General features: G+C 42.5%; 2 protein-coding genes across 7 annotated transcripts in view; one reads left to right on the forward strand and one right to left on the reverse strand.

Moving 5' to 3' along the window:
* Positions 1–12,563, reverse strand: part of plekhh2 (pleckstrin homology domain containing, family H (with MyTH4 domain) member 2) — a 40,110-nt gene extending 27,547 nt beyond the window's left edge. Inside the window, exons 1-2 of one of the 2 annotated variants that reach the window (XM_079687659.1) lie at positions 12,395–12,563; positions 8,780–8,915 (exon numbers count right to left, since the gene is read on the reverse strand). In XM_079687659.1, the coding sequence (XP_079543785.1) occupies positions 8,780–8,902 (123 nt within the window). In that variant the 5' untranslated portion in view covers positions 8,903–8,915; positions 12,395–12,563. The remainder of the gene's footprint in view (positions 1–8,779; positions 8,916–12,394) is intronic. The other variant, XM_079687658.1, reaches the window with a different exon arrangement.
* Positions 12,564–13,026: 463 nt separating this feature from the next.
* The window catches only part of thada (THADA armadillo repeat containing), a 157,577-nt gene continuing 145,260 nt past the window's right edge, over positions 13,027–25,343 (forward strand). For 2 of the 5 annotated variants that reach the window (XM_079689658.1, XM_079689660.1), the window contains exons 1-11: positions 13,051–13,285; positions 13,571–13,655; positions 14,045–14,154; positions 14,793–14,923; positions 15,387–15,535; positions 15,654–15,686; positions 15,772–15,820; positions 16,213–16,406; positions 17,255–17,349; positions 17,652–17,875; positions 18,420–19,144. In XM_079689658.1, coding sequence (XP_079545784.1) covers positions 13,580–13,655; positions 14,045–14,154; positions 14,793–14,923; positions 15,387–15,535; positions 15,654–15,686; positions 15,772–15,820; positions 16,213–16,406; positions 17,255–17,349; positions 17,652–17,875; positions 18,420–19,144 — 1,786 coding nt within the window. In that variant the 5' untranslated portion in view covers positions 13,051–13,285; positions 13,571–13,579. Of the gene's footprint in view, positions 13,286–13,570; positions 13,656–14,044; positions 14,155–14,792; positions 14,924–15,386; positions 15,536–15,653; positions 15,687–15,771; positions 15,821–16,202; positions 16,407–17,254; positions 17,350–17,651; positions 17,876–18,419; positions 19,145–25,343 lie in introns of all 5 variants that reach the window. The other 3 variants (XM_079689656.1, XM_079689659.1, XM_079689657.1) reach the window with 2 other exon arrangements.

Raw genomic sequence — 25,343 nt, forward strand, 5'->3', positions numbered from 1 at the left:
ATACTAATGTTAGGCATATATTACATGTCTATGAAGCGTTTTGCTCAAAATACCAAACAGATTATGCATTCTGAACGCTACAAGGGGTCCCTTAACAAAAAGCAATGGGATTTTTTCGATTGGATTTGCCAGTATTGCAAACATTTCTATTTTTGGCTAGCACACTTTTATGATACTTACATGTTTTGTTCAGCAGAACAAACTCCACTTCTGTGATTTCAGACATATGTTTATGGGGTTTTATATGTTGTTATGTCTGGTGTGCATGCGAGATTGTGTGTGTGTCGTCTCCAGCTAAAGCATACAGAATACATGCCCTGTAATTAACATGCTATCCTCCGCCACATGCTATATCTGTATTGAGAGAGGCTTTGTGGTACAGCAGAGGATCTATATAAAGGGTGCACTTTTGTGACATATATATTAATCTTTTTAATGTAATTGTAACAAAGAAGTAGGACCAGTGAAGTGATAGAAACCAAATAAATCGATTGCGGGAACTTAGGCATGTTTCTATATTATTGTCTTATTTGTCCGTTTTAATGAGCACAAAAGGACATAATATGATCACCATAATGTCCAAACCAGATGTGAAGGTACCACAGGTTCCACTGACAAAAAGAACCCACAGTAGATGTTTAATTTCCAGGCCTACAACCAATCCTCCACTTAAATGACAATTGGAACAGTGGTGATGTACCGGCCTTGGTTCCACTCTGGTCCAGAACACTGTGCAGTGGAAATACTGAGTGGCTCTGGCAGGGTGTGGCTGCTTTTGGACTGCGCTGGGTCCACTTCTACTGGTATTTTGGAATTAACAGCAGCAGGGGAAAGCTGGAGCACAGCCATGCCAGTCTCCACCAGCTGCAGCTTAGTAGTTATCACTATTCACGGTAGTTTACACAAAGTTTGGTTATGGAACAGAACGGCAGCTGCTTTAAGTCATTAGGAGTGCTAATTTGTTTATTTCAGTGCATTTAACAGAACCACTGTGGAAACAAAATAGTTGGCAACTACATAGGACATATGACATTTGTGTGTTGGCTGTAAGTCCTTTTCCACTTCTAAAACACTACTAAGTCACATTACTATGGGTAGGACCAAAAGAAATGTGTACATTTTGTAAATGCAAGATATCTGTCCTGGAAATGTAGAAATGTTCGTAAACGTTATTTTCGCAAAAGTCTTGTCTTCACTTAATTTTGTAATACATTTTTTTACATTTGTCGGATATTCTGACACCACATGAATGTAGCACAAATGCCGTATGCTTCAATGTTTAAACATGTGAATTCAATTGAAGCCAACCCCTCCAACCTAGTAACTCGGATTTGTTAAAAAATATTTCGGTAAGCAGTTTTTCCGTAATCCTGCTGAAAAAAAGGATAAACTAATGCAGCTGATAACGATAATAGCTCAGAATAACTAAAGATTAAAAGGCCAATAATTTAGCTTTCTTTAGAATTCTTCGGTTTTAAATTAACTGATGTGGGGCATTTTTAAGATCTGAAAAATGCACTATTGTGATGCTTTCTATGCACTCTTTGCCACCTAATTTACTTCTTATGGACATAGACATTTCCAGTGTTCTTTGTAAATAAAAAATGGTGGGCGTGTGTGCCACTTGGCACCCTATTGGCACATTGGTTGAGTATCACTTTTTACATGATGGTGATTTTATGATTTACAGCCCCTAATGTACTCACAAAAAATATAAGTATTGCTGCTACCTCCCAGACACACGCATGGCCGTGAACCCCTCGCATCTCCCTCAGCCTCCGTAACCTTCGTAAAACGCTCTATCACCTCTGCAGTAAATTCTCTCTTCAGATCCAGACTCCAGCTCAACTTCCATTCCTGAAATTCCACAACTGGCGTCTGGCCCTCTCTGGCCAACCTCCCCCTGAACTCCATCCACCCCCCCATCGCTCCATCCACAGCCAGCTCACAAAGCCTCTTTCTGTACACTACGACTCACAGAGCTGACCTACAGGTTTTATACCAAAAAGGCTGACCAAATATACATTCAGAACTTCATCTCACGCACATATGCTATCCAACACTCTTACACTACATTTCTAATGTTGTAATTGTTATTTCGGACCAATCAAATGGAAACTGGAGACAAATAGACAGATAAACTCACCTCATAAACTAGCTTTCTGTGACAAACAAGGCAGGCATTCAAGCAGATAGCAGTGGGTACTAACACATAAACACAAGCAAATGAGGATTCACACACATGAAGAGTCAACGTCTGTGAGGGCAAGTCTGAATAACTTAAAGCCATCCGTTGGCATCTATGTGGCGGTGACTAGGCAGGTAGAGGTGTAAAAGCCAACGTTTTGATGTGTAAACAGTTAATGGGGTTGACTAATTATATACATTTGAAGACCAAACTATAAAATGGTGCCAATTCACCCTGGTTGGTCTGTGTTTGGGAGTAGTTTCGCTTTCAAAGGTTATAATACGTTAAATTGTATGAAAAAACGAAAACAAATACAAATAATGTTTTCTTTAAACCTTGAGTCGGTTCATTTGTCGGTTCATTGCACTTCATTTTGTAGCTTTGGTGCCATATACCCTTTAATGCAACAGTACAACTTCCAGGGGAACACTATTATCTTAACGTATGTGAAGAGTGAGGAAGGAGTCTATCTCTTCTGTTTGTATTGCACACTTGTGATGGACATTTTGCAAGACAGTATCACGATGATATGCTACTACAGTATGACAAGTGGCTCATGCCAGCCACCAAGCTAACATGTATGATAAAGCTACGATAGTGTTACGATAAGGTTCAACAGGTTTGTAAAGTTTTTTTGAGTATAGTTTGGACCACAAATAACAGCACTGGGCTACCCCTTGATTGAATTTACCACATAACATTAGCTACAGACAGTCTCTTTATGGTTAATCGACTAATATAATGGTAGGTTAGCATGTTAGCATGTTAGATAAGGTTTTTAGAGGGTATTTGATTAAAATGAAATGAAATAACATGAAATCCATAAATAAACAAGACAAATCCAACAAACATATCTCAAACAACAAATAATTGATGCTACTAATATTAAGAATTGTGTGTGTGTGTGTGTGTGTGTGTGTGTGTGTGTGTGTGTGTGTGTGTGTGTGTGTGTGTGTGTGTGTGTGTGTGTGTGTGTGTGTGTGTGTGTGTGTGTGTGTGTGTGTGTGTGTTGTGTGTCCAAAGAGTAATTTCATCTTATTTCTATGTGCCACAGAGCTCCATTGATGCCTGGAAATAAATACAAACACATTAATGAGTCACATCCTGGAACTAGGTGACATGTTCCTTCATTATGAAAACCTGTATAGCGGTTTACATTGAGTCAATCCCACAGTTTAAAATACTCCTAGAACTCCACCTCATTTGCATTTTACATAATTTCAAATTCTGATACGTTCTTTGTAAATTTGAGGTTAAGAGGCAGAGAGAAAGAATCAAAACGATCAGTGTGCATGTTAGTCTGAAGGCAGGACTCTGACAGAAAATGAAACACACTTGGGCTCTTTGTCTCCTTCATGAGATGTGTAGCCTACTGTTACAGCTGGAGGCCCCGAAGGCCAAAACTAACGTCCCTCCCAAAAAGCTTCACCCACACACATTACACCAGTTCTCATTTTTTTGCAAAGTCAAGTTAAAAACCAAGTTCATAAATTAATTTGAACTGACCTTCATACAAACACGTGGACACAGTATAACTGACTGTGTCAACTTGCTAACTCAATTCTTGAGCAACACACACACACGCATACTGGTTACCAAACTGGGTATTTCCTCCCATGGGCAGCTCAATCTTTACACACAGCCTACATTTTTTTCTCTTTCTTTTTCTCTCCTCATCCCCCCTTCATCCACTCATACAGGCTTTCTTGGACTTTAACTATTTGCCTACCCAGATTCGCCTTACACTAACCCGGCCAAGGAACCAGACACATTAGAAGAAGTGTTCTGTGACTTACAAACAACTTAGATACTAGAGCCATCACAAAACGAGAGGTAAAGGTTATTGCTAGATAAATGAATGAAGAAAACATATTGATATTAAGCAGTATGATAAACAGGAACATTTAAGTATGTGATTGGTTTAATGGTTATGTTTGGGTAAGGAGATCGATGACACGGGTGTGTATATAAAATAAAAAAAGTTTACAACTTGAACAATGGATTAGGTTCAGTTTTTTTTTAAAGTCAGTTTGAATGTTTTTTACAAGTTTTGGGAGCCATCTCAAGAAGCACTCCAGTCTCTTTTTATTAAAGAGGCCCTTTTAAGCTTTATTGCGTTTTTCCATTCCTATAGTGTGGTATTTAGGTTTGTGCGCATGGAAATGGTCTGCACATTTTAAATCATATAGGGAAATCATAGTTAGCGCTCCAATATATTGTACGTGATTTGCTAAGGGGCGGGACTCTAAGAAGTTGATCAATCACAACAGAGCTGGCCAGCTAACCAATCAGAGCAGACTGGGTTCTGGTTTCAGACAGAGGGTGAAAAGAGGTGCTGCAGCACAGGCAGTATGAGAAGAAAATAAAGAGCTTTTTGAACATTACAGCATGGAGACATGTCCCAGTAGAGGCACAACATAAAAATATCAACCTGGAAATTAGCATAACGTACTTTTTAAATCTAATTTTAGTGTTACAGAACAACCCAGAATGCTTCAGTTGCATCATTGAATGAAGACAAACCTGCAGTTTTTTCTGGACCAGAGGCCATAACAACAGAGTGACTCACCACTCAATTGAGTTCTTCACCCTTTTATCAGCCCACCTCCACAGTAAGATATTAGGGGGATTTTGCAGTGACGTGCTTGCGCCCCCGCACAGCTTTAAAACAACAAGCTCTGGCAGAGGCGATTGGAGCCACAGTAGAGAAAAAAAGCATCTGCAGGGGTCTGCATGTTAACATGATGAGCACACAGTGATGGGTCATTCTACAATAAATCTACAGCAGTCAAATAACTACATTTAAATGTGAAAGTTGTATCTGCCTGAATTGGCTAAATAGTTCTGATTCTTGTCTTTTATTACAATTCTGGAATTGGCCAATAAGGTTAAATCTTCTTTGTTATGATGGCAATAATGTTATTAGTTTACGTTTAAAAATGTTACTACCCAACTAAAATCGAGGCAGGTTCCCTTAATCTTTGTATCTTTTCAAACCGTGGAATGGAAGTTATCATAAATAAAATGTATTGAATACAAGCACACAGCATTCGTGGTCCAAAAGCATTTTGGTCAAATGAAAGATTTAGCAAAACTGTTAAACTCAGGTTTAACTCTGGATCCTTAGGAAATTAATCAGTGTTCTTCCGTATGGGGTAAATAAAAGGATTACTGCTATCAGATTTTCAAAAAACTCAAAGTCAAGAGCACTGAGCTTAACAGTTTAATACAGGATAGGGGCTACGAAGTGGTGACCCAGTGTAAAAAAGTTACATGAGAAAACTGCAGAAAAGGCTCTGAATCTCAAAGAGAAAAAGTAAACAGTGAATTAAAGTTGCACAGACGCTTCTTGAAAACAAACTGTGTGTTATTCTGAGTTTAATGGTGTGTTTTATGATGTTCAGTGGAAAAAATGCTTAAGACAAATCTGTCAAGCACAATGGATAAGACTAAAAATAAACAGCAGAGACTTTCACATATGTTACGTGGGCTACAAAAAACCCACCAAAACCAATCTTTCTTCCAACTCTCCGGGAGTTTGTTTTGCTGTCCAGCTGAGCTTACTCTGACTCTGTAATTGACTGGAGCTGGGTCAGTCCCATCATGCAGTGCGTGGCAGAGCCCTGTGGTAAGACTGCTGTTTACATTAGAGCTCTAATCAGACTCCCTGGAGAGCAACTTCAGATCTAGGCCACTGAGCAGTTTGGGCCGGCCCAATGCACCAGACACACCACAACTCTCCGCTTCAGAGTGGATGTCCTCCTCAGTGGCGGATTTAGGATTGTAGGAGATCCGGGGCTTAGCCCAGGAGTTGTTGGGGGTTTTTTTACAAGTGGGGGGTGGACCGAACATCCTTTAGGGGGGTCGTCGCCTCCTTTAGGAGGGTCCGGGGGCATGCTCCCCCGGGAAGATTTTTTTTAAATATTGAAGTTAAAAGCATCAATCTGTTGCACTTTGAGAGCAACATTAACCCTACCTTAATAATACCTTAAAGCGGACAAAAGGCAGTGGAGAACACTTATTCATTAACACCCTTTAATGAAGCAAACTAATGCCTTAACTCACTCAAATACAGTCGTTTACTTATTTTGGTGAAACGAATGTGCGTAGAGTTTTAAAGGATGCGGATAGTCTCACATTGATTCTGGCGCATTGCTTATCGTTTTATAGATCTATTCTCATCCACCATCTTTGTTTGTGACGTAAAGAGTGTAAGAGTCACGTTTCTGAATCGGACACTCTGAGTGGATGCAGTCACAGCAAATCAGAGTCTGATTCAGAGGGTTGCCTGTCAGTTCCGTTGCCTGTCAGTTCCGTTGCCTGTCAGTTCCGTTGCTATGGTTCCGTTGTTAAGTGTACTGAAACGAGAGCCGGTATAATTCCAAAACAATATAAAAATTGGAATACGTTATTTTAGTGTCTTAAAGGTAGACTGAGGTATGAAGGGTTAACGTTACATCTTAGAGTAATTTTTAGTCATGTTCTGTATACATACTAACATATAAGGGTATACATAGTGTGGTTACTCCATGTTTACTAGCTATAACATTAACATTAAATCACTCTTTTTCACTTCTTACTCAGTCAGCCAGAGTGCAGATATCACCATTAGATTCACAAACCTGAAACATCATCCATTTCTTCAATGCTGGTGATGACATTGTTGTCAGCTGCTGATACTACTGCTGCTGCTGCAGCTTGTGGCGCCTTTTTCAATGAAAATAACTTTCTAATATCCATAACTTTATAGACTATTACCTTAAAACTCGTCAGGCACTAGCAGGGTTATGGCTAGAAAGGATCCGTCTTGTGTAAATATGACGTCACGTTCTCGTTGTAACTCTCGTTCAGCGCTATATAGATAGAAGTCTATATGGCGCTGCTCTCGTTGTAATCGGAGCGGCTCGGAAACACATCTAGAGCAGTAACACGATGCAACATACACATTAATACCGCAGGATAATAGTGAAACACTGAAAGGGAACATTTTATTGCACCAGGAGCTATCTTGGGCCTTTTACTGCGACAACGTTGACTTGCCTGTGAATAAAAAATAAACCATAGTGTTGGTGATCTACTACACTACAGTGTTGTCATTCTTCTTTGAACAGCAAGACCGCTAACACCCTATTTCAACAATCACACTCCCTGTAATTGACATAATTAATAGATAGTTTAGCTTCTCACCATGATTTGCTGTGGCGCACTGATGTTAACGATTGTAACTGAAAGGCTGCCTGTCAAACGTAAGCATTCAGCATTATTGCAAACTCTCGCGACAGTTTTACACTAGACGGATCCTTTCTAGCCATAACCCACTAGCAGAGCCATATGGCGATGGGCACTAGGAAGGATCACTTGTTCTTCAGGGCAGGGAAGGTTACGCAGTACACAGGCTACTGTCCCGCAGCGGCTGCCTCTCTGGTGGACTCCGGTACTGCACATTACTCCCGAGACGTTTAAAAAAAAATATATATATATATATATTATTATTATTATTTTTTTTTTTTAAGTGAAACATCCGGGGCTTTTCAGAAAACATCCGGGGCTTGAGCCCAAGTAGCCACCCCCTAGCGCCGCCACTGGTCCTCCTCTTGAGGCTGACATGTTGACCACTTTACATCTTTGATATCGTCTTCGATAAACTTTCAATACATCCCCTACCAAACAATGCAGGCTGCTGATAGGGTGCTGTGTGAAACCAGCGGTCAGCAATTACTTTTTAATTTGGCCAAATTAACTTCTGTACTTCAGTAACGCCACTTCCGTAGCTATTTTAACCCAAACGTTGACATATTTGTTATGTAACTTTCAAACTTAAGTAAGGCCACTACACTTCCTAAGTTACAGTATTTAACCTAATCACCTTCCCAGTCACATCCGAAAGTCACACACACACACACACACACACACACACACACACACACACACACACACACACACACACACACACACACACACACACACACACACACACACACACACACACACACACACACACACACACACACACACACACACACACACACACACACACACACACACACACACACACACACACACACACACACACACACACACACACACACACACACACACACACACACACACACACACACTTTACTCACACTTGGGTTGGGAGGGACTACTGTTTCTGTTCTGATTTTATATAAAGCTTATTTGAGCATTAGGAAAAGCGCTATACAAAGTATTATTATTGATATATTTCTTACTGAACTTTCGTACTGAACGCCGATTCCAAAGTTATTTTAAATCCCCAACTTTGAGATGTTTGTTCCCTAACTTTCGAACTATGTAAAGCCACTGCCATAGTTATTTTAACCTCAACAATGATATTTACGTTACATGATTCCAGTTGTTATTTTAGCCCAAACCATACAATTTCCACAAAACAAATAGTTTTTTGCCTTAACAGGTTCTACACTGCAAGGGCTTGCCCTGAAGCTGACCACTTGTGTTTCTGGATATTAATAGGTAATCCCACAAAAAATGACAGGACAACTTTCCTCAGAGATCATGCAAACCATTCTTTGAGGATATGTCGAACAGGTGGCCACTACTTTCACAAACCTTGTCAGCGGTGAGTTCTCTGATCTTGATGATCTGCACTCTGAACTTCATCAGCAGCGCCTCCAGGACTACGCACTTTTCCTTCCAGTCCTCCTGGCTCATGGCCTCCTCACCCTCTGCCATCACGCCCGGCCCTCTGAAAGAGAACACACAGAGGTGAGAAAAACACCACAATACGTTTCCTGTGGGAAATATTGTCTTTCTATTAAGCTAGTTTGGATTAACCCTTGTGTGGTGTTCATATTTGTGTTACTCAGCCAGTGTTCGTGGGTCTGGTGGACCCGCTGCCTTTTTGGGCTTCAAGCCAACACAATCAAACTATTTTATGTTAAAATACTCAACAGATGTTTACTTCATCTCAATTACAAGCAATATAAACAGCATATATGGTTAATATTTGCCCATTTACATTTGTTGGATCACATTAATTAATTTAAGTGCTACTCGTTTTACTCACCGGCTGGTCCTGTGGCTCGACCGGCTGGTCCTGTGGCTCGTCTTTTTTTTGTAACTAGCTGATGCTCAATCTCATCCTCTACTTCAAAGTCACTGTCAGACTCAGAATTCACAGAAATGTGATCCTCAAATTCTGAAACCTCTTCCTCTTCCTTTACATCATCATTAAATGGTTCTCTCTCTTCCAAAATCATTTGCAAGGCCCTCTGAGCAGAGAATCGTTTGGCCATCTTGATCAGTTGTGATAAGGACCCAAACTGGCGAAGCTTTATTTATTGTGTCTCGCCCCAAATTTGCAGCTGGGATAGAATGTGAAAAAAATTAAGATTGGTTCCCTCTAGACATAATGCGGGAATGAGAAAGCAGACAGGTGTCCGTGCTTGAATTTATTGTGCGGGAATGGCAGGGGCAGAAACATAAAAATTCTCACACACACACACACACACACACACACACACACACACACACACACACACACACACACACACACACACACACACACACACACACACACACACACACACACACACACACACACACACACACACACACACACACACACACACACACACACACACACACACACACACACACACACACACACACACACACACACACACACACACACACACACACACAATTTCCACACTTTTGTGAGCGAACACCCTGTATGTAATGTAAATGTGTAGGGTACAGTGGGTGGTCATTGAAAATATGTTCTGATATATGTTCATCACAGAAAATGAGCCAAGGCCATTGAGTGTGGGTTTAAAAAAATAATTTATCATATCATTTTTCTTTAGCTAAATAATGAAAACGGGTTCCACAGACCCGAACACCATACGTGGGTTAAGTGTTTTTCTCAAGGGCAGCAGACGATTGCTGACCTAGAAACTAAAGTTTGGATCTTTTTGGGCATGTTATGTCTGTAATGTTGTTGATAGCAGAGAGGTCAATTAACAATTTAGTTCCAAAAGTTCTTCATAAAAGTGGTGTTTTCCCAAGAACTTCGTTTATGTCAGAGTTTCTCGAAAACAGGGTTGATGCTCACTAATGTCAATATTGCATTAGGCACGATATGCTGCATTCGTCAGTTCTTTAAATATTATGAGATCAATCAAATGGTAAAAAGTAACTGAACCATATCTGATTTCCTAAATGACAGATCTGAAAATGTCCTTTTCATTTTGCACTGATGATATTATCCTGATTATAATCTAAATATACGTTTAACTCTTCCAATAGCCCTTTTTTGTGGAATTTGTAATCATAAATGATACTGGCCCCGAGAAGGAATTATGTTTTCTCTCAAATAGTGGGAGTCTGTTTTTTCTTACAACATCATTCCTGTATTTTAGAAAATCAGGCTATGTTTTCACTATTCTACCATGACAGCTTTTTCAAGATGGCTACCGAATATTCATCAATTGCCAACAATGGAAATTCACCACAATTAAGCTTTTGCGAGCGTTTATTAATCCAAGATACAATGTCATTATGTCCATCTCTACTTGCAAATCCATTTACCACACATCTCAAACTTTAATATATCCCCACAAACATGTGTAAAGAGACAGACAAACAGACAGAGAGGGTGTGTTGTGCAGATGTTTTGCCACTCGGCAGCACCTGAAATGTTCCAGTGCGGAGCCCAGCTGGACCAGTGTGGGCAGTGGGTGTATCATTTAGCTTAGCCAAACAAAACACCTTGACGCCCTCCCTGGGACTTGCATCATGTTTTCCAGACACTATCATAGGAAAACAGTTGTACATACAGAGAGTCAGATGAGGATCTCTGATGGAGGAGGAAGAAAGAAAGCCCGGGTTTCTCTTCCAAGTAATAACCTCTCATTACCAGCCTGGCCTCCGCACAAAGAGACTGCAAACATGTGTGGAGGACGGCAATAAACTGCTTTCCACAGGCCTATTTCTGCCGCCTGTTTTCTGTGGTAAACACTGAATAAGGCAAGGGAAAAAAGAGCCCTGATCCCACAGAACAAAACAAAAATAAATGACTATAATATATTATATACTGCATGCAGATCAACAGAGCGATACGACTAAGGAATTGTGGTATCTGGTTTATATTATACATATCAATTCAAACAAATAATAATATGTAATTTAAAGAATCACATGATTCTCTCAGCATGTTTATAATCTAGTTTATTGTTAAAAGATTAAAAAAATCATCGAAATCAGTCATTTTTTCCTAATTATGCAACAAAAAGTGCCATTGTTACAATCAACTTTTCCTTTCTTTTATTCCTTGATATTGCTGTGATTCAGTTGAGAAGTTGATTCACTTAAATGTACTGCCAAATACATGTCTTATAGTATTAAAGACGATCATGTTAGGATACATTTTCTATAATTGAGGACATATATAATTGTTTGTATCCAAGCAGTATTTAACGATGATAATGAAAGGATGTGGGTGGTGGAAAACATGAAAGGCAATTTAACCCCTGAACCCTGACTCTGAGTTTCTTTTTGTCTCCCTCTCTGTCTCACTTCCTGTTGAGTAAAGCCTGTGTCAGTGTAATGAGATAGTGGAGCATTCATCAGCTCTTAGAGTGATTCCCTAGTATTTTTGGCTGGAATAATGATGTATCGAGCCATAAAAAGCCCTAACTGGGATTAAAAAGTACAGACTGGAATAAAAAGCACCCTAAACATTGGGTTAATATGTATTAAAAAGTGTTTGTGAATTTTGTAAAACTTTTATTTATGGATTAATACAATAACAGTGAGTAACTCTGACTAAAAACTGTAACTTCAAATCGTTTGTGGTACTTTAAATATAATGTACACAGACTATGACACATTATAGCTCATGTATCTTTTTTAAATTTAATTTACCATAAAACCGTACTTTGGGGTCTTCATTTTTTGAGTGAACACCAGCAAGCAACAGACGCAAATTGCATATGTGTTTCTTTTTTCATATACAGTGAATTTGTGAGTAATGGCAAACCGTAGGGACATTGTGTCTATTCATAATTTCAAATATTTCAAATAGCGGATTTCCGAGAAAGATGAATTGCTAAAATCACCGTTTAAACTAAACTCAGCAAAAAGACTGCCAAAGAACTTTCTGTCGTTTCCTATTATAACTAAATTAAAACACTGCAATTTTCTTCCAAATTCTCGACTTACCTTTGAGAATATTTGATGGATGTTTACTACTCAAAGGACTTCAAGCCATGTCGACTCCAGCATCAACACATTTCTTGTTATTCCTGTTGTGAAAGTCTTAATTCATGAGTAAAACGGTGAATTTCTCTCGTGCCCAAAGGATTTCATTTCAAGCTCAGGCAAAAGTTGGAGACGGGTTGGATGTAGAGGGCGGGGTTTCGCACAATTACATCCAATTATATTTTTGGTAGGCGTTTTCTCAGCAGTGTACAACAACGAAGTATGGGTTATATTGACGTGTGGTTTCCACCAATGAATAGCTGGAGCGCTATTTTATGGACAGACAAACTTCTGAGGGCGGCGTGTAACGATTTTGTCGGAAGTGACGTCTCACATGTGCAGCATGGACCATGGATTAGTCAAGCTTGTAATAACAATACAGGAAGCTAAAAGTGTGGCTTCAAATGTAAAGTTGCATGATACTCAAGTAGTTGAAACAGCGGCTAATGTCGCACAACACAATGTATTTTGGTCATGTAATTAAATTAAGAATAGAGAAACTCAAAAAGTTCCATATACATTGTAATTTTATTTGTTATTATTAGGCATGTTTTAAATTAAGTTTTATTCTGAAAATCATTACCGGAAGTGACTTTACATGAATTTGAGTTACCTACCAGCTGAAACCAAGTAAACCTTATGCTGAATTGAGGTACATGCTAGCTACCTAAACAAATAACTTGTATATAGTTTTCCTTTTCTTTTCTTTGTGAGCGTTTCCTTGTTTTACCGTGTGAGTGTTGTCTACTTGTGTCTCGCTTTTTAATTTCGGACGTAGACTCAGTGCTCTAGCTAGCAATAACTGCTGGCTAACATTAGTCCTAGCATACAGTAATATTACATTTAACCAAGGTAAAGTAAAATATACAACGACCGCGTGACGTGTCCACAAGTGTGTGTGTGTGTGTGTGTGTGTGTGTGTGTGTGTGTGTGTGTGTGTGTGTGTGTGTGTGTGTGTGTGTGTGTGTGTGTGTGTGTGTGTGTGTGTGTGTGTGTGTGTGTGTGAGAGAGAGAGACAAATAGAGAGACTGAACAAATAGACTGACATGGTGGAGTTCTAACTTTTGTAAATTGCATATTTTTTGGATAAACAGTCATGTGAATGAATGAACTATTATTGCTCCTCACTTCATACAGGGAACAGCCATGGTGGTGAAGAAGAGGAAGAGCCCCAAAGTAGAGGCTGTGGTTTTGGATGAGGAGAAACTACACAAGCTGATAGGTAATGTGACCAAAGGACTGAAGTAGAGCACAGGTGTGTGTACCACACACTCCTTCATAGTTTGTTAAGATATATTTAATTTAAAAAAAAAGACTGAAAATGTTATGTTATCATTTATTCAAGCAAATAAATGATGACAAATTAATACTATAAAACTATATGTAGAGGAAACTATTTAAAAACTAAAAAATAGCTTTTCTTTGTAAATACACACATAAATACAGACAATAATAGTTCAAATATGTTTTTAATAATTAGAAAAACTACTACATATGGAAAACAAATGCATTGAGTTGTATACACATGTGTTTATTCATGTGCACATAAGGAGTATTTATTACTAATATAAATGTAATTGGGTTAATTTGTATTCTTTGTGGTTTTTCCAGCATCCCTCTCTGTGGGCGGAGGAGAGGATGGAGTCCGGGAGGTGGCACAGACCCTGCAGTCCTGCCTCGAGCTGACGGAGCCGGTGCAGCAGATCCAGCTTGTTATAAAGGTTGGTTTACAGAGAAATGTAATCTTCAACATGAATGCAAGATAAATGTCTGCCTGTCTCTGCGGTCCTGCCTGGGTCTCGTCATGCTGCTTCCCTGATGGCTCCCACAGGATTGTTGACATCCTCGTGGATTCATCTTCTTATTATAGACACATGCCTTTCCAAACATTTGGTCTACCTATGTTGTAAAATGTATTATCTTTTCAATTTACACACGGCATCTATTGCCCCGCCGCGTCTTGCTGTCTCAGGCTGAGTTCAGGCTGAGTTCAGGCTGAGTTCAGGCTGAGAAATCCGCAGAGCTGAAGCTGAGAAAAGATTGAGTGTGTGTGTTTATTCTATTGGGTATAGAGATTAGAGACGTTACGTCACTATACCCAATACGTCACTGTACTTACTACACTATAAGAAGTAAACAATGGAAAAAGAGAAATCTCCAACGAGGCGTTCTGGGGCAGCATAGAGGGGTCTTTTCTGTGTTAGAGTTTTACTCGCTACAGGGTGTACTTTGAGGGTTTTTGACTCTGCAGACCGTTTACATGCAGAAAAACCTTCATAACACACAAGGGGACGGGTAATAACCGAAAAAGCATGACATGGGGCCTTTAACAAACCTTTGTGTGTCCATACTCCACCAGGCGGGGTCCCAGCTGGAGGCCCTGAGTGAAGAGCCCTCTGATGGAGCTCTTCTGGAGTCCTGTCTGCACACCCTGACTCTGGTCTACACCTCCCTGCAGGCTAAGAACCCCCTGCGAAGAACCATCGCCAGGTACAATGCTACATTTTAGGATTTTAATTTGAAACGCATCTCTACAAGTAAATAAGATTGAGACTATAAGGAGATTTCATATGATGCTAGTGGGAAAAGCAGTATTTGTTTGGCTGATTTTATTCTTCTTTCAAATGGCAAACAGCAAGAAACGTTTCTAATCAATAAACTGTATATCAATCTGAATCCTCACCGTAACAGCAATGTCAATTCCATATCAGTTTTATGACTATTGCAAACTGTCATCTCCAGTGTTATCAATTATTATCAGTTAATCATGAAAGTCATATTTTCTGTATCTTTTGGTCTATTTACCATTTTACATCCCAAGTTTGCAATTTAACAATGCATCTTTTTAATCTTTATTAAATTACAACCATTACAATATGAATTCAAACTTAAATATCACAAACATCATTTTGATAACCTGATTATTGCCATGTCTCTGTTTTGATATCCTCAGTGCTTTAGGTTCAGTGCCAGCCTGGCTACAGGAGCAGACTGTCAACAGTTTGTCCGCCTGTCTGTCCGACTGTCTGTCCAACCCAACCTCAGAGCAGTACCCACACATCACTGACACCATCACTGCCTGTCTGGATGGCTTCGCTCTCGGTAAGGGGTGGGGGGGGTCGTCTTTACCTTTACTCCAGAATTGTTCTACTTTTGAGATAACGGATATCAAATCAATCTGATTTTCTACTGTAGAATAACTACATTACCTTTCCTCCAGGTGAGAGATGCATTAACAAACTGCTGCCTGAAGGTTAGTGTCAGAGGGATTAGAAATGTCTCCCCTTTTTTCTTTTTCTAAAGAAGCCAGTCATGAACTATCTTTCTCCTCTATTTAGTGATGCAGTTTCTTCACAAGGGATTGAGTGAATGTCTTCATCAGAACAGGTATACAGGCATATTCTGTGTTCCATATCTTTCCACATCTACTTTTCTTAAGTGTTTTTATATATGTATATCTTTATTAATAGTTACACCACTGCATACTTTGTAATATACACATATTACGTAACGATTGTTCTAATATAATGAATTACAATGTGCACATTTATACTTAACTTCTTATGCTAATATAAATATTCTATTTAATTCAATTATAATGCAATATTTTATGTTTACATTAAATATATAGATATATATTTTTAATATAATTGTATTTGATCTTTTTTATTCTAAAACGAATCTACATTATTTTCCTCAGGATGAATACAAATCATCTTATTGTGATTCTGAATATACTGTATATACCTTGTTGTTGTCGCCCCCTGCTGTTGTCCCAGTGGTCTCGCAGGACGTCACATCGCCCAGGCCCAGCTGATGTATTGTTGCCTGGCGACAGTGAAGGCCTCCATGCTGGTGATGCAGAGATCTCAGGAGACCATCGGCTCCTCGCTGCAGGCTCAACACACAAACACCAAGCTGGAGGACACACTGAGCAGCCTGCTGGGCTGCTACACACACATCCTCACTGATGGTAAGAACCAGGGCAAAACTAGAGACCCTCTGGGGATCACACCACCACCCTCATACAACTACCAGAATTTAGAAGTACTAAAAAAAAGGATCTGCATTTGAAAATTGTAAAAGTCCAAAAGTATAAGCATCAAATTGACCAAAACAATTCATCAAATAATATCCTATAACATGATATTGAATTATAATGACTGATGCATTATTGTGTAGCTTGTTACTTTCTCCAAGGGATGAATACAGTTAAAGAGATCACTACCTATAATAATGCATGATACATTTGTTTATTATATTGTGTTTTGTTAATATGAATCTGAATCTTCAAAACTAACTAGACTAAACAAAGAACTATAGTGGAGTAAACCGTCGAATTCCCTCTGAGTTATGGAGTAGAAGTAAAAAGCAGCATGAGGGAAATGCTTAAATAAATGAAAATTACCTGAACACTTTACTGAGTCCTAACCATAACTTGGTTATGTAAATGCATTTCTGTTCAAAACTGCTCCAGGACCAGATGTTGCCAAAATGACAAACGGAAAGAACCGGTGTCGCTATCGTGTCTGTTAAATGGTGGAAACACGTGACATGTACAGTGACCCAGCTGATGGAAGTAGACATGAAGATCTGCCTTCATTTCGATGCAGAGACATCAGTCAAGATCCATCCTTACTAAGCAGTTATTACAACTTCTCAGAAGAAGTCCTTAACTCAGGGAACAAAGGACTGTTGGAAGCAGCTTCTTAGGAGCAGATGGAGCCATGAACTTTCCCATTGCTCCAGAACTTGAAATCAGAAATACCTGTGCGTACACACTCTCCTCTCACTCCCCCCCCCCCCCCTTTCCTTTCATAGAGGACTTTATCCAGTCAGTCCAGAGTACAGCGGGCATGGCTATAGTGTTACTGATCCGCTCTGCCATGGGGGGTGGAGATGAAGTTGCCTCTGTGGTGAGTTGTGGTAGTTCTTTAGAATTCTGGATTGTTCACATGTTCACACAAATGTTTGAGAACAATTACTATTTTTTTCTGACTTGTGTATCTTTGAAGTACTTGTCAAATAAAAACGTTGCAACATACAATACACTTACCACATAAAAATAAAAATACATGAAATAGTGCACGTGACATGATGTTGTTAATAAAATGCAGGAATAAGTAAATTATGTACAAATGAAATAGCATAAGATATACATATTTATAATGGTGCATGTTTAAAGCTGCTAAATTCATTCTGTTGAACTGTTCCTCAGGTGTGCAGTCTGCTGCGTGGCTCAGCACAGGGTTTAGACTCCGCCCCTCGGTGGCTGCAGCAGAGGTGTGAGGGTCTGTGCAGCAGCGCTCGCCCCGCCGGGGTCTCTCTGTATCTGTGTCACGGGGCTCTGGCCATGTTGAGCTGGAAGGGCGCTCTGCCCGGGCCGCAGTGGGAACAGCTGCTGCTGCTGGTTCCCAACACTCTGCTGGATCTGGACGTCAGGTACACTGATCCCCAATCAGTACTGACTGCTTATATCAGGAGGTTCCCCAGTAGAATCAAAAGTCATTTAAAGCAACAAATTATAATGCTGCCCACAATGGCTGCAATTTGGAAACGATTAGTTATGCAATCCTTTTGACTTATGTTGCAAAAATGATTCGAGATATTAAAGGGAATGATCATTTTTAAGCATTATTTTCATCATCCTTTTAAGAAGATCTGTATCAAACAAGGTACACTTAGGCGCCCATAGTGAGTTCATGTTTCATTGCCATAAATTAAATATTTAAATACATCGTTATATACTTTTCATTTCTTCCAAAAAACAGTACAACATTTAAAGTAAAGGACAAAAAAAAAAATACTTATCACAGATAATATCGCATTCCTACTCAAAACTTGCTGGCAAAACATGCATGTAGATATAAAATGTAGCAGATAAAAACAATAAAACAGTAATACTGAGAGTGGCTGCTTGTGTGAACCTTCTTTGAAAGTTCCAAGTGTTTCTGACGTGTAAACGATGTGTACCCCTGTGCTGTAGTATAAAGGAGTCCAGTACAGCGATGGTGGTGTCTCGGGTGCTGACCCTGTGGAGCAGCGCTGCTCTGGACTGCCTGCAGGGGGAGAGGCAGGTCTGCCCCCCCTGCCTCCAACAGTCCCTCAGCGGAGGCTCTGAGCTGCAGCAACGCCTGCTGGAGCACATCTACTCCCACTGGGAGCACCCGCTGGACGGCGTCCGCCACCAAACCCGTGCGCTGTTCCGCAACCTCCTCCTCCTCCATCAGCACACATGTTCCTCCATCTTTGATCCAGCCGAGGACTCCTACATCACAGAGCTCACCCTCAGCCTGCTGGGGCTGGAGTGGCACATGAGGGGGAAGTACGGCTCCCTGAGCTGCCTGGTGGAGCTCTACGGGGCGAGGCACCTACTGGACGTCCAGCCCCAGCTGCCTGTTAGTCTCCTGGGCCTGATGGGGGACCAGAACCTGGCTCCGTACGCCAGCGACCTCCTGGAGAGGCTGTTCGTCAGCCACAAGGCGCAGCTGGGCAGTGAGGCGGGTGCAGTGGACACCACAGGTTCAGAGGTCTGGATGGAGGTTTGGCACAAGACGTGGGTGACCCCCCTGCTGCTGGTGCTGTGCCGGGCCAAGCTTGACCAGACCACGTACATCCTGGACTACTTCCTGCCCAAGCTGCTCCGCTGCAGCCCGTCCAGTCTGACGCACATGGTGCAGGCCCTGCAGGACACCCCGCCCTGCAGCACAGGTTAAGACTCAAATATTCATACGTCTGATCCAGCATTTCTACTATTATTACATTCAAATGTGTGCTGTTGCTCAACTTGTCCGTGAGGGACGTTTGGAGAATCTCCGGAAATATTGTTTGTTTTTATTATTGAACTTGAAAACCTATATCCTATGCAGTGGTTCCTAACCTGGGGAGCGCGCCCCCCTTTGGGGGGCGCTAAAGATCGCAGGGGGTGCGCCAAAGATCGCAGGGGGCGCGCCAGGCCTCAGATGATTTGAGGTCAAATATCATATTTAGACTTTATTTTTTATTTATTTTTATTTTTTATATATAATTGTAAGGTAATACATGATTGTCTCTAAAGGCCTTGTCTCTAAATTACAATACAATCTAAAAAATAATTGATTAATTAATTGTAATAAAAATTCAAGTTAGTAGCTAATAAAGGCATAAAAAGACAGAAATGTATAATTCTTTCTTTAATAGAAATATTTCTTCTGCCCGTAAAGTGTCCAAACCAGGGTTTTCTGGATAAGCGCATTTTTAAAACATAGTCATTGTCCATGCCGGTTTCAGTTGTATTATTTGTTACAGTTGCTCCGATCAGATCGGTCTCCTCCATTTTGTAGATTATTTATGACTTTTGAATCCCCATAAACACATCGTCAGAATCCGGTTTACTTTGAGCATGTGTTTTAAACAGTTTAATCCCTTTTTGAATTGTTTCCACTTACGCCGTACTTTAATTTTTTCATGCAGCGGGAATCCAAATGAATTAAGTCACTCCAATAGTGCTCCTTAATTACGCTTGTATCCTCCTTTAACAAAATACTTCACATTCATCCAGTTTGTGACAGTAGTTGTAGCATTTTTGAGACTTTGAAACTATAGGTTACTTACGTAACCCCAGTTCTCAGAGTAACATGAAGTGAGATGTCTCACTATGGGATGCGCCTCATCGCGGAGCAAACAGAAACATCAATCTCATTACGCCAATCCTGATTGGCTGGTGATCTTGACGTCAGCGTCAGGGAATCCACCCCCTATAAGTAGCTTGCGCTACGCCGCATGCGTCATTCAAATAAGCACCTCTTCTCGCTTCACCATAGCAAGGAGGGCCGTCTGGTGAGACATCTCACTTCATGTTACTCTGAGAACTGGGGTTACGTAAGTAACCTATAGTTCTCATTCATAACACTCCGTTCGATGTCTCACTATGGGATATTGTAGCTCCCGTATTGCCAGACGAGCTTATCTCAAAAGTCACCAAGACCAACCAGAACTTAACAGTTAGAGCTCTAACTCAGCAGGGGGCCCAGCACTGCATGGGCCACACTGGGAGCAGAGACGTCTAATCTGTAAAAGCGGACAAAAGTGAGCGGCGAGGACCAGCTCGCTGCTGCACAAATGTCTTGGATGGAAACACCCCTGAACAAAGCCCAGGATGTAGCCAGACCACGAGTCGAATGAGCACGCAAACCCGAAGGTGCCTGCAGACCCTGACTCGTGTAAGCCAAAGCAATTGCCTCCACAATCCAGTGAGAGAGCCGTTGCCTAGTAACAGGCTTGCCCTTCTGAGGGTTAGCCCAGGACACAAAGAGTTGGTCATTATGACGAAACTCTTTTGATCTGTCCATATAAGTGCGTAAAGCACGGACTGGACATAGCAAATTCGGCTGCTGTTCCCCGGAGGGACACAGCGGCGGAGGAAATGCCTCAATGTCAATGGGGGTACATGAACCAACCACCTTAGGTATAAAGGCAGGGTTGGGCTTCAGCAACATTCTCGTTAACCGTCGGGCGAACTGAGTGCATGAAGGATGTACAGATAGCGCATGAATGTCACTGACTCGCTTGGCGGATGCCAGGGCCAGTAACAGCACTGTCTTGAGTGACAGGTGCTTCATGTCAGCTTCTTCCAGCGGTTCAAATGGAGGTCGAGTGAGCCCATCTAAAACCACTGTCAAGTCCCATAAGGGCACCAGTGACCTGGAAACAGGAAGGAGCCTGCGAGCTCCCTTCATAAAACGGCAGACCAGAGGATGCTGGCCGGCCGTCTTACCCTCAAAACCCACATGGCATGCAGCAATAGCAGCCATGTAGACTTCGATCGTGGAGAAAGCTCTGTGTTTATCAATTAGGTCCTGTAGAAATGATAAAATCACTCCCACAGGGCATTGAAAAGAGGTGTGCCCTTTTTGAAGGCACCAGTCCTCAAACACCCTCCACTTACAGTCATAAAGAGACCTAGTGGAGGAAGCAGGAGGACCGGAGACCAAATGTGCGCGAGCGCGTCCACGCCTAATGGTGCGTTTTGATCGCGCATTGAAAAGAAAAGCTGACAGTGAGCATTTTCTTTTGATGCGAACAGATCTACCGCGGCTCGGCCGTAACGCACCCACAGCTGGCTCACAACCATTGGATGTAGAGTCAAGTCTGCATATAGTGGTACACCCCGGGACAGCAGGTCTGCCCCGACGTTCATCACACCCGGTACGTGCGTCGCTCTCAGAGAGAGGAGACGGCCGCAGCTCCACAAGATCAGTTTGCGTGCCAGCATGTGTAACTGGAGAGAGCGCAAACCCCCTTGTCGGTTTATATACGATATTGTGGTCGTATTGTCCGTCCTCACAAGGACATGGTGTCCTCTGAGAAAAGGCAGAAAGCGTTTTAGGGTGAGGAACACCGCTAAAAGCTCCAGGTAATTTATGTGCGACCGCTGGAGGTCTCTGCTCCAGAGACCCCTCACCGGACGACCTTCGTAAATACCTCCCCAGCCTGTCAGACATGCGTCTGTGGTGACCACCTTCCGTGAAAGGACAGCAACCATAGGCACGCCCCGTACCAGAAAAGTCGGGTGCAGCCAGTGGCGCAGTGCCATTACGCATTTCACAGTAACCATCACTCTCCGTGCTCCATGACGCGCGGGGTTTAGTTTTAGAGTGGCTACCCAGTGCTGAAACTCCCTCATGTGTAACCGTCCCAGCCGTACAACCAGGATGGCTGACGCCATGAGCCCCAGTAACCGCAGGCATGATCTGAAAAGAACATGTTTGCGCAGCTGGAAATGAGCGAGGCAAGCTCTGAAAGCTTTCACTCTTTCCGTTGACAGGCGGGTGTGAACCCAGGAAGAGTACAGTCTGTGCCGGGCACAACATGCTCTTTTCTGTGTTTATTATGAAACCCAGGTTGAGCAGGTGCTTTACGAGGACATTTGTCTGCGTAATAGCCTCCTGTTCCGACTGTGCGAGAAGCAGCCAGTCGTCTAGGTAGGTTGCCAGGCGAATACCCTGTTGTCTTAACGGGGCTATCGCGGCTTCCGTACATCGTACAAACACTCTTGGACTGAGAGACAGACCGAAGGGAAGTACTCTGTATTCGTAACAGATCCCCTGAAATGCGAACCTCAGATATTTCCTGTGTGGGTAATATACTGGGATGTGGAAATACGCATCTTTCAGGTCGACTGATGTAAACCAGTCGTTTTGTCGCACGAGACGCAGCAGAGATGTGTGAGTGAGCATTCTGAATTTGTATCTTCTTAGATATTTATTCAGAGCCCTCAAATCTAGTATTGGCCGAATTCCGTTCCCTCCCCGTTTGGGAACGAGGAAATACTTGGAATAAAAGCCGCTCTGACTCTGCTCGGCGGGTATTATAGATATAGCCTTCTTTTCTAGAAGTGAGAGAATCTCTCTTTCTAGAATGTGGGCTGACTCCCCTCGGGCCTGTGAATACAGAACGCCCGAGAAGCAAGGGGGGGTGACAGCGAATTGGAGTCTGTAACCCCGTGTAACTGTCTTGAACACCCAAGCAGATGTTGTGAGCATCTTCCACTGTTCGCTCCTTAGAGCCAGCGGAGATGTCACGTCTTTTGCCCTCTGAGTCTCTATTTGTTGTGTTATGGGGCCCTCTAGTGTCTGAACACGGTGGTACCCCGATTTGACAGTCCCCACCGACACTGCGCATGCGCGTGACGGAGGTGCCTTCACAAACCCCAGCCGGCACTGCGCCTGCACGTGACGGTGGTAGCCTCACAGCCCCAGTCGTTACTGCGCATGCGCGTGGCGGCGGTGCCTTCACAGACCCGTTCATCGTCCGCCTTTTGAGAGAGGCCGTAGCTGCTCTCAAAAGGGGAACAAATGGCGGGCTGTTTATTGGTTTTATTGTTTTCTCTTTCATTTTTCTGAGCTGCGCCCTCAGCCCTCAGCCTGGATGCGTCAGCGGAAAATGCTTTATCCGAGAAAACAGAGCAATATTGTGACATGTGTTTTGGTGCATTTGAGGATGGCTTTGAGGCATCTCTCGAGGCAGCGGGAACACATCTGGAGCTGGGGAACCTTCCAGCTCCGTCACCGAGGGAAGAAGAGGAGGCTGTCAGGCCGCCAGCTTCTTCTTCCTCGCCTGCTGGCCGAAATTCCGGGTTGGCTGCGCCTGGGCTGCAGCCGGAACCGGAGACTTTCTGGGCCAATTCGCCTTCGTCTCCTGCCTGGGCTGGGGACTCGGGGCGGGCCGTGACCTCTGCTGTTTCGGTACTTTAAACCGAGCAGCTGAGGTAGTTTGGGCGAGGGACTGCCGCTGTGAAGGCAGCGGCTGGACCCATCGAGAAAGACAGAGGTGGAGGGCCTCGTCTTCCTTCTTCTTGGACTCGCATCTCTTCTGCATAGAAGCGAGCGCAGATCCAAAAATCCCCTCGGGAACGATGGGCATGTCCAGCACATCCTCTCTTTCCCGGTCTGGGAGGTTGGTGAGGTTGAGCCATCTAGCTCTTTCCTGCACCACCATAATTCCCATTGCCTTTCCCGTGGCCTGGACGGCGCAGCGTTGAACGCGGAGACAGATGTCCGTGATCGCGGCTATCTCGTCCAGTACTGCCGGTCCAGGATTACTCGATAGATCCTCGCAGAGCTCCGCTTGGTAAGCGGTTAGCAGCAGAGGTGGGACCAAGTCATTGTTTTGCAAGTCACAAGTTAGTCTCAAGTCTTTGCCTTCAAGTCCCGAGTCAAGTCCCGAGTCAGAGACAGGCAAGTCCCGAGTCAAGTCCCAAGTCAAGACCGACAAGTCTCAAGTCGAGTCCCAAGTCCTACCGTTTGAGTTTCGAGTCCTTTCGAGTCCTTTTAACAACAGGGAAATAATATTTACACAGATCATGTATGCTTTTAAGATTTGTATACATTTATTAAACCTTTTTTTGCAAGAACATTGTTCAAACACTCTTTTTAACTCATTTCAAAACCTAAGTGTAACCTTAACCTTTTCAAACATGTCACCACTTTATAAAAGATATCCTCGCTCCCAAAAAAATATCTAAATAATCTACATGTAATACATTCATGCCTCTATCAGTTCCTGTTGCTCCCTTGATAAACAATTGGCATGCATCCATAGAGAGACTGGTGTGTGTGTGTGTGTGTGTGTGTGTGTGTGTGTGTGTGTGTGTGTGTGTGTGTGTGTGTGTGTGTGTGTGTGTGTGTGTGTGTGTGTGTGTGTGTGTGTGTGTGTGTGTGTGTGTGTGTGTGTGTGTGTGTGTGTGTGTGTGTGTGTGTGTGTGTGTGTGTGTGTGTGTGTGTGTGTGTGTGTGTGTGTGTGTGAGAGACTGCGTGTGTGTGTGAGAGAGAGAGAGACTGCATGTGAGAGAGAGAGAGAGACTGCGTGTGAGAGAGAGAGAGACTGCGCGTGAGAGAGAGAGACTGCGTGTGAGAGAGAGAGAGACTGCGTGTGAGAGAGAGAGACTGCGTGTGAGAGAGAGAGAGAGAGAGAGAGAGAGAGAGATTGGAAGGGGACTGGATTGGAAGTGTCATGAACATGACAATGAACAGAGTTGTGCTTTTCTATGTCAGGGCCCTATGCTGCATTGCATTTACAAAAGATCAAATTGGCCAAAAGTCTGTCAGTCATTTGTGCACGATGGGGACGTAGTATGATGCCACCATGGCTGAAAACTCGCTCCACTGGAGCACTAGAGGCAGGCACTGCCAAGACTCTGGTGGCCACTCGGAAGAGTGAAGGAAGAGTCTTCATGTTCAGTGCCCAGAACAAAAGGGCGTTCTGTCCTTCGGCTATGTCTAGGTAGTGACTTAGCTGTAGTGCTGGAGTGGTCCCAACATCCTTCTTCTGCCTCTTATGGTATGCAGCAAACAGCCCTTCTCCTTCTACAAGGTCATCTTGCTCTTCATCAACCAGAAGCACAGGTTGCTCAGTCTCTGTAGCATCTTGC

This window comes from Notothenia rossii (genome assembly GCF_949606895.1).
Source record: "Notothenia rossii genome assembly, chromosome: 6".
NCBI classification, from domain to species: Eukaryota; Metazoa; Chordata; class Actinopteri; order Perciformes; family Nototheniidae; genus Notothenia; species Notothenia rossii.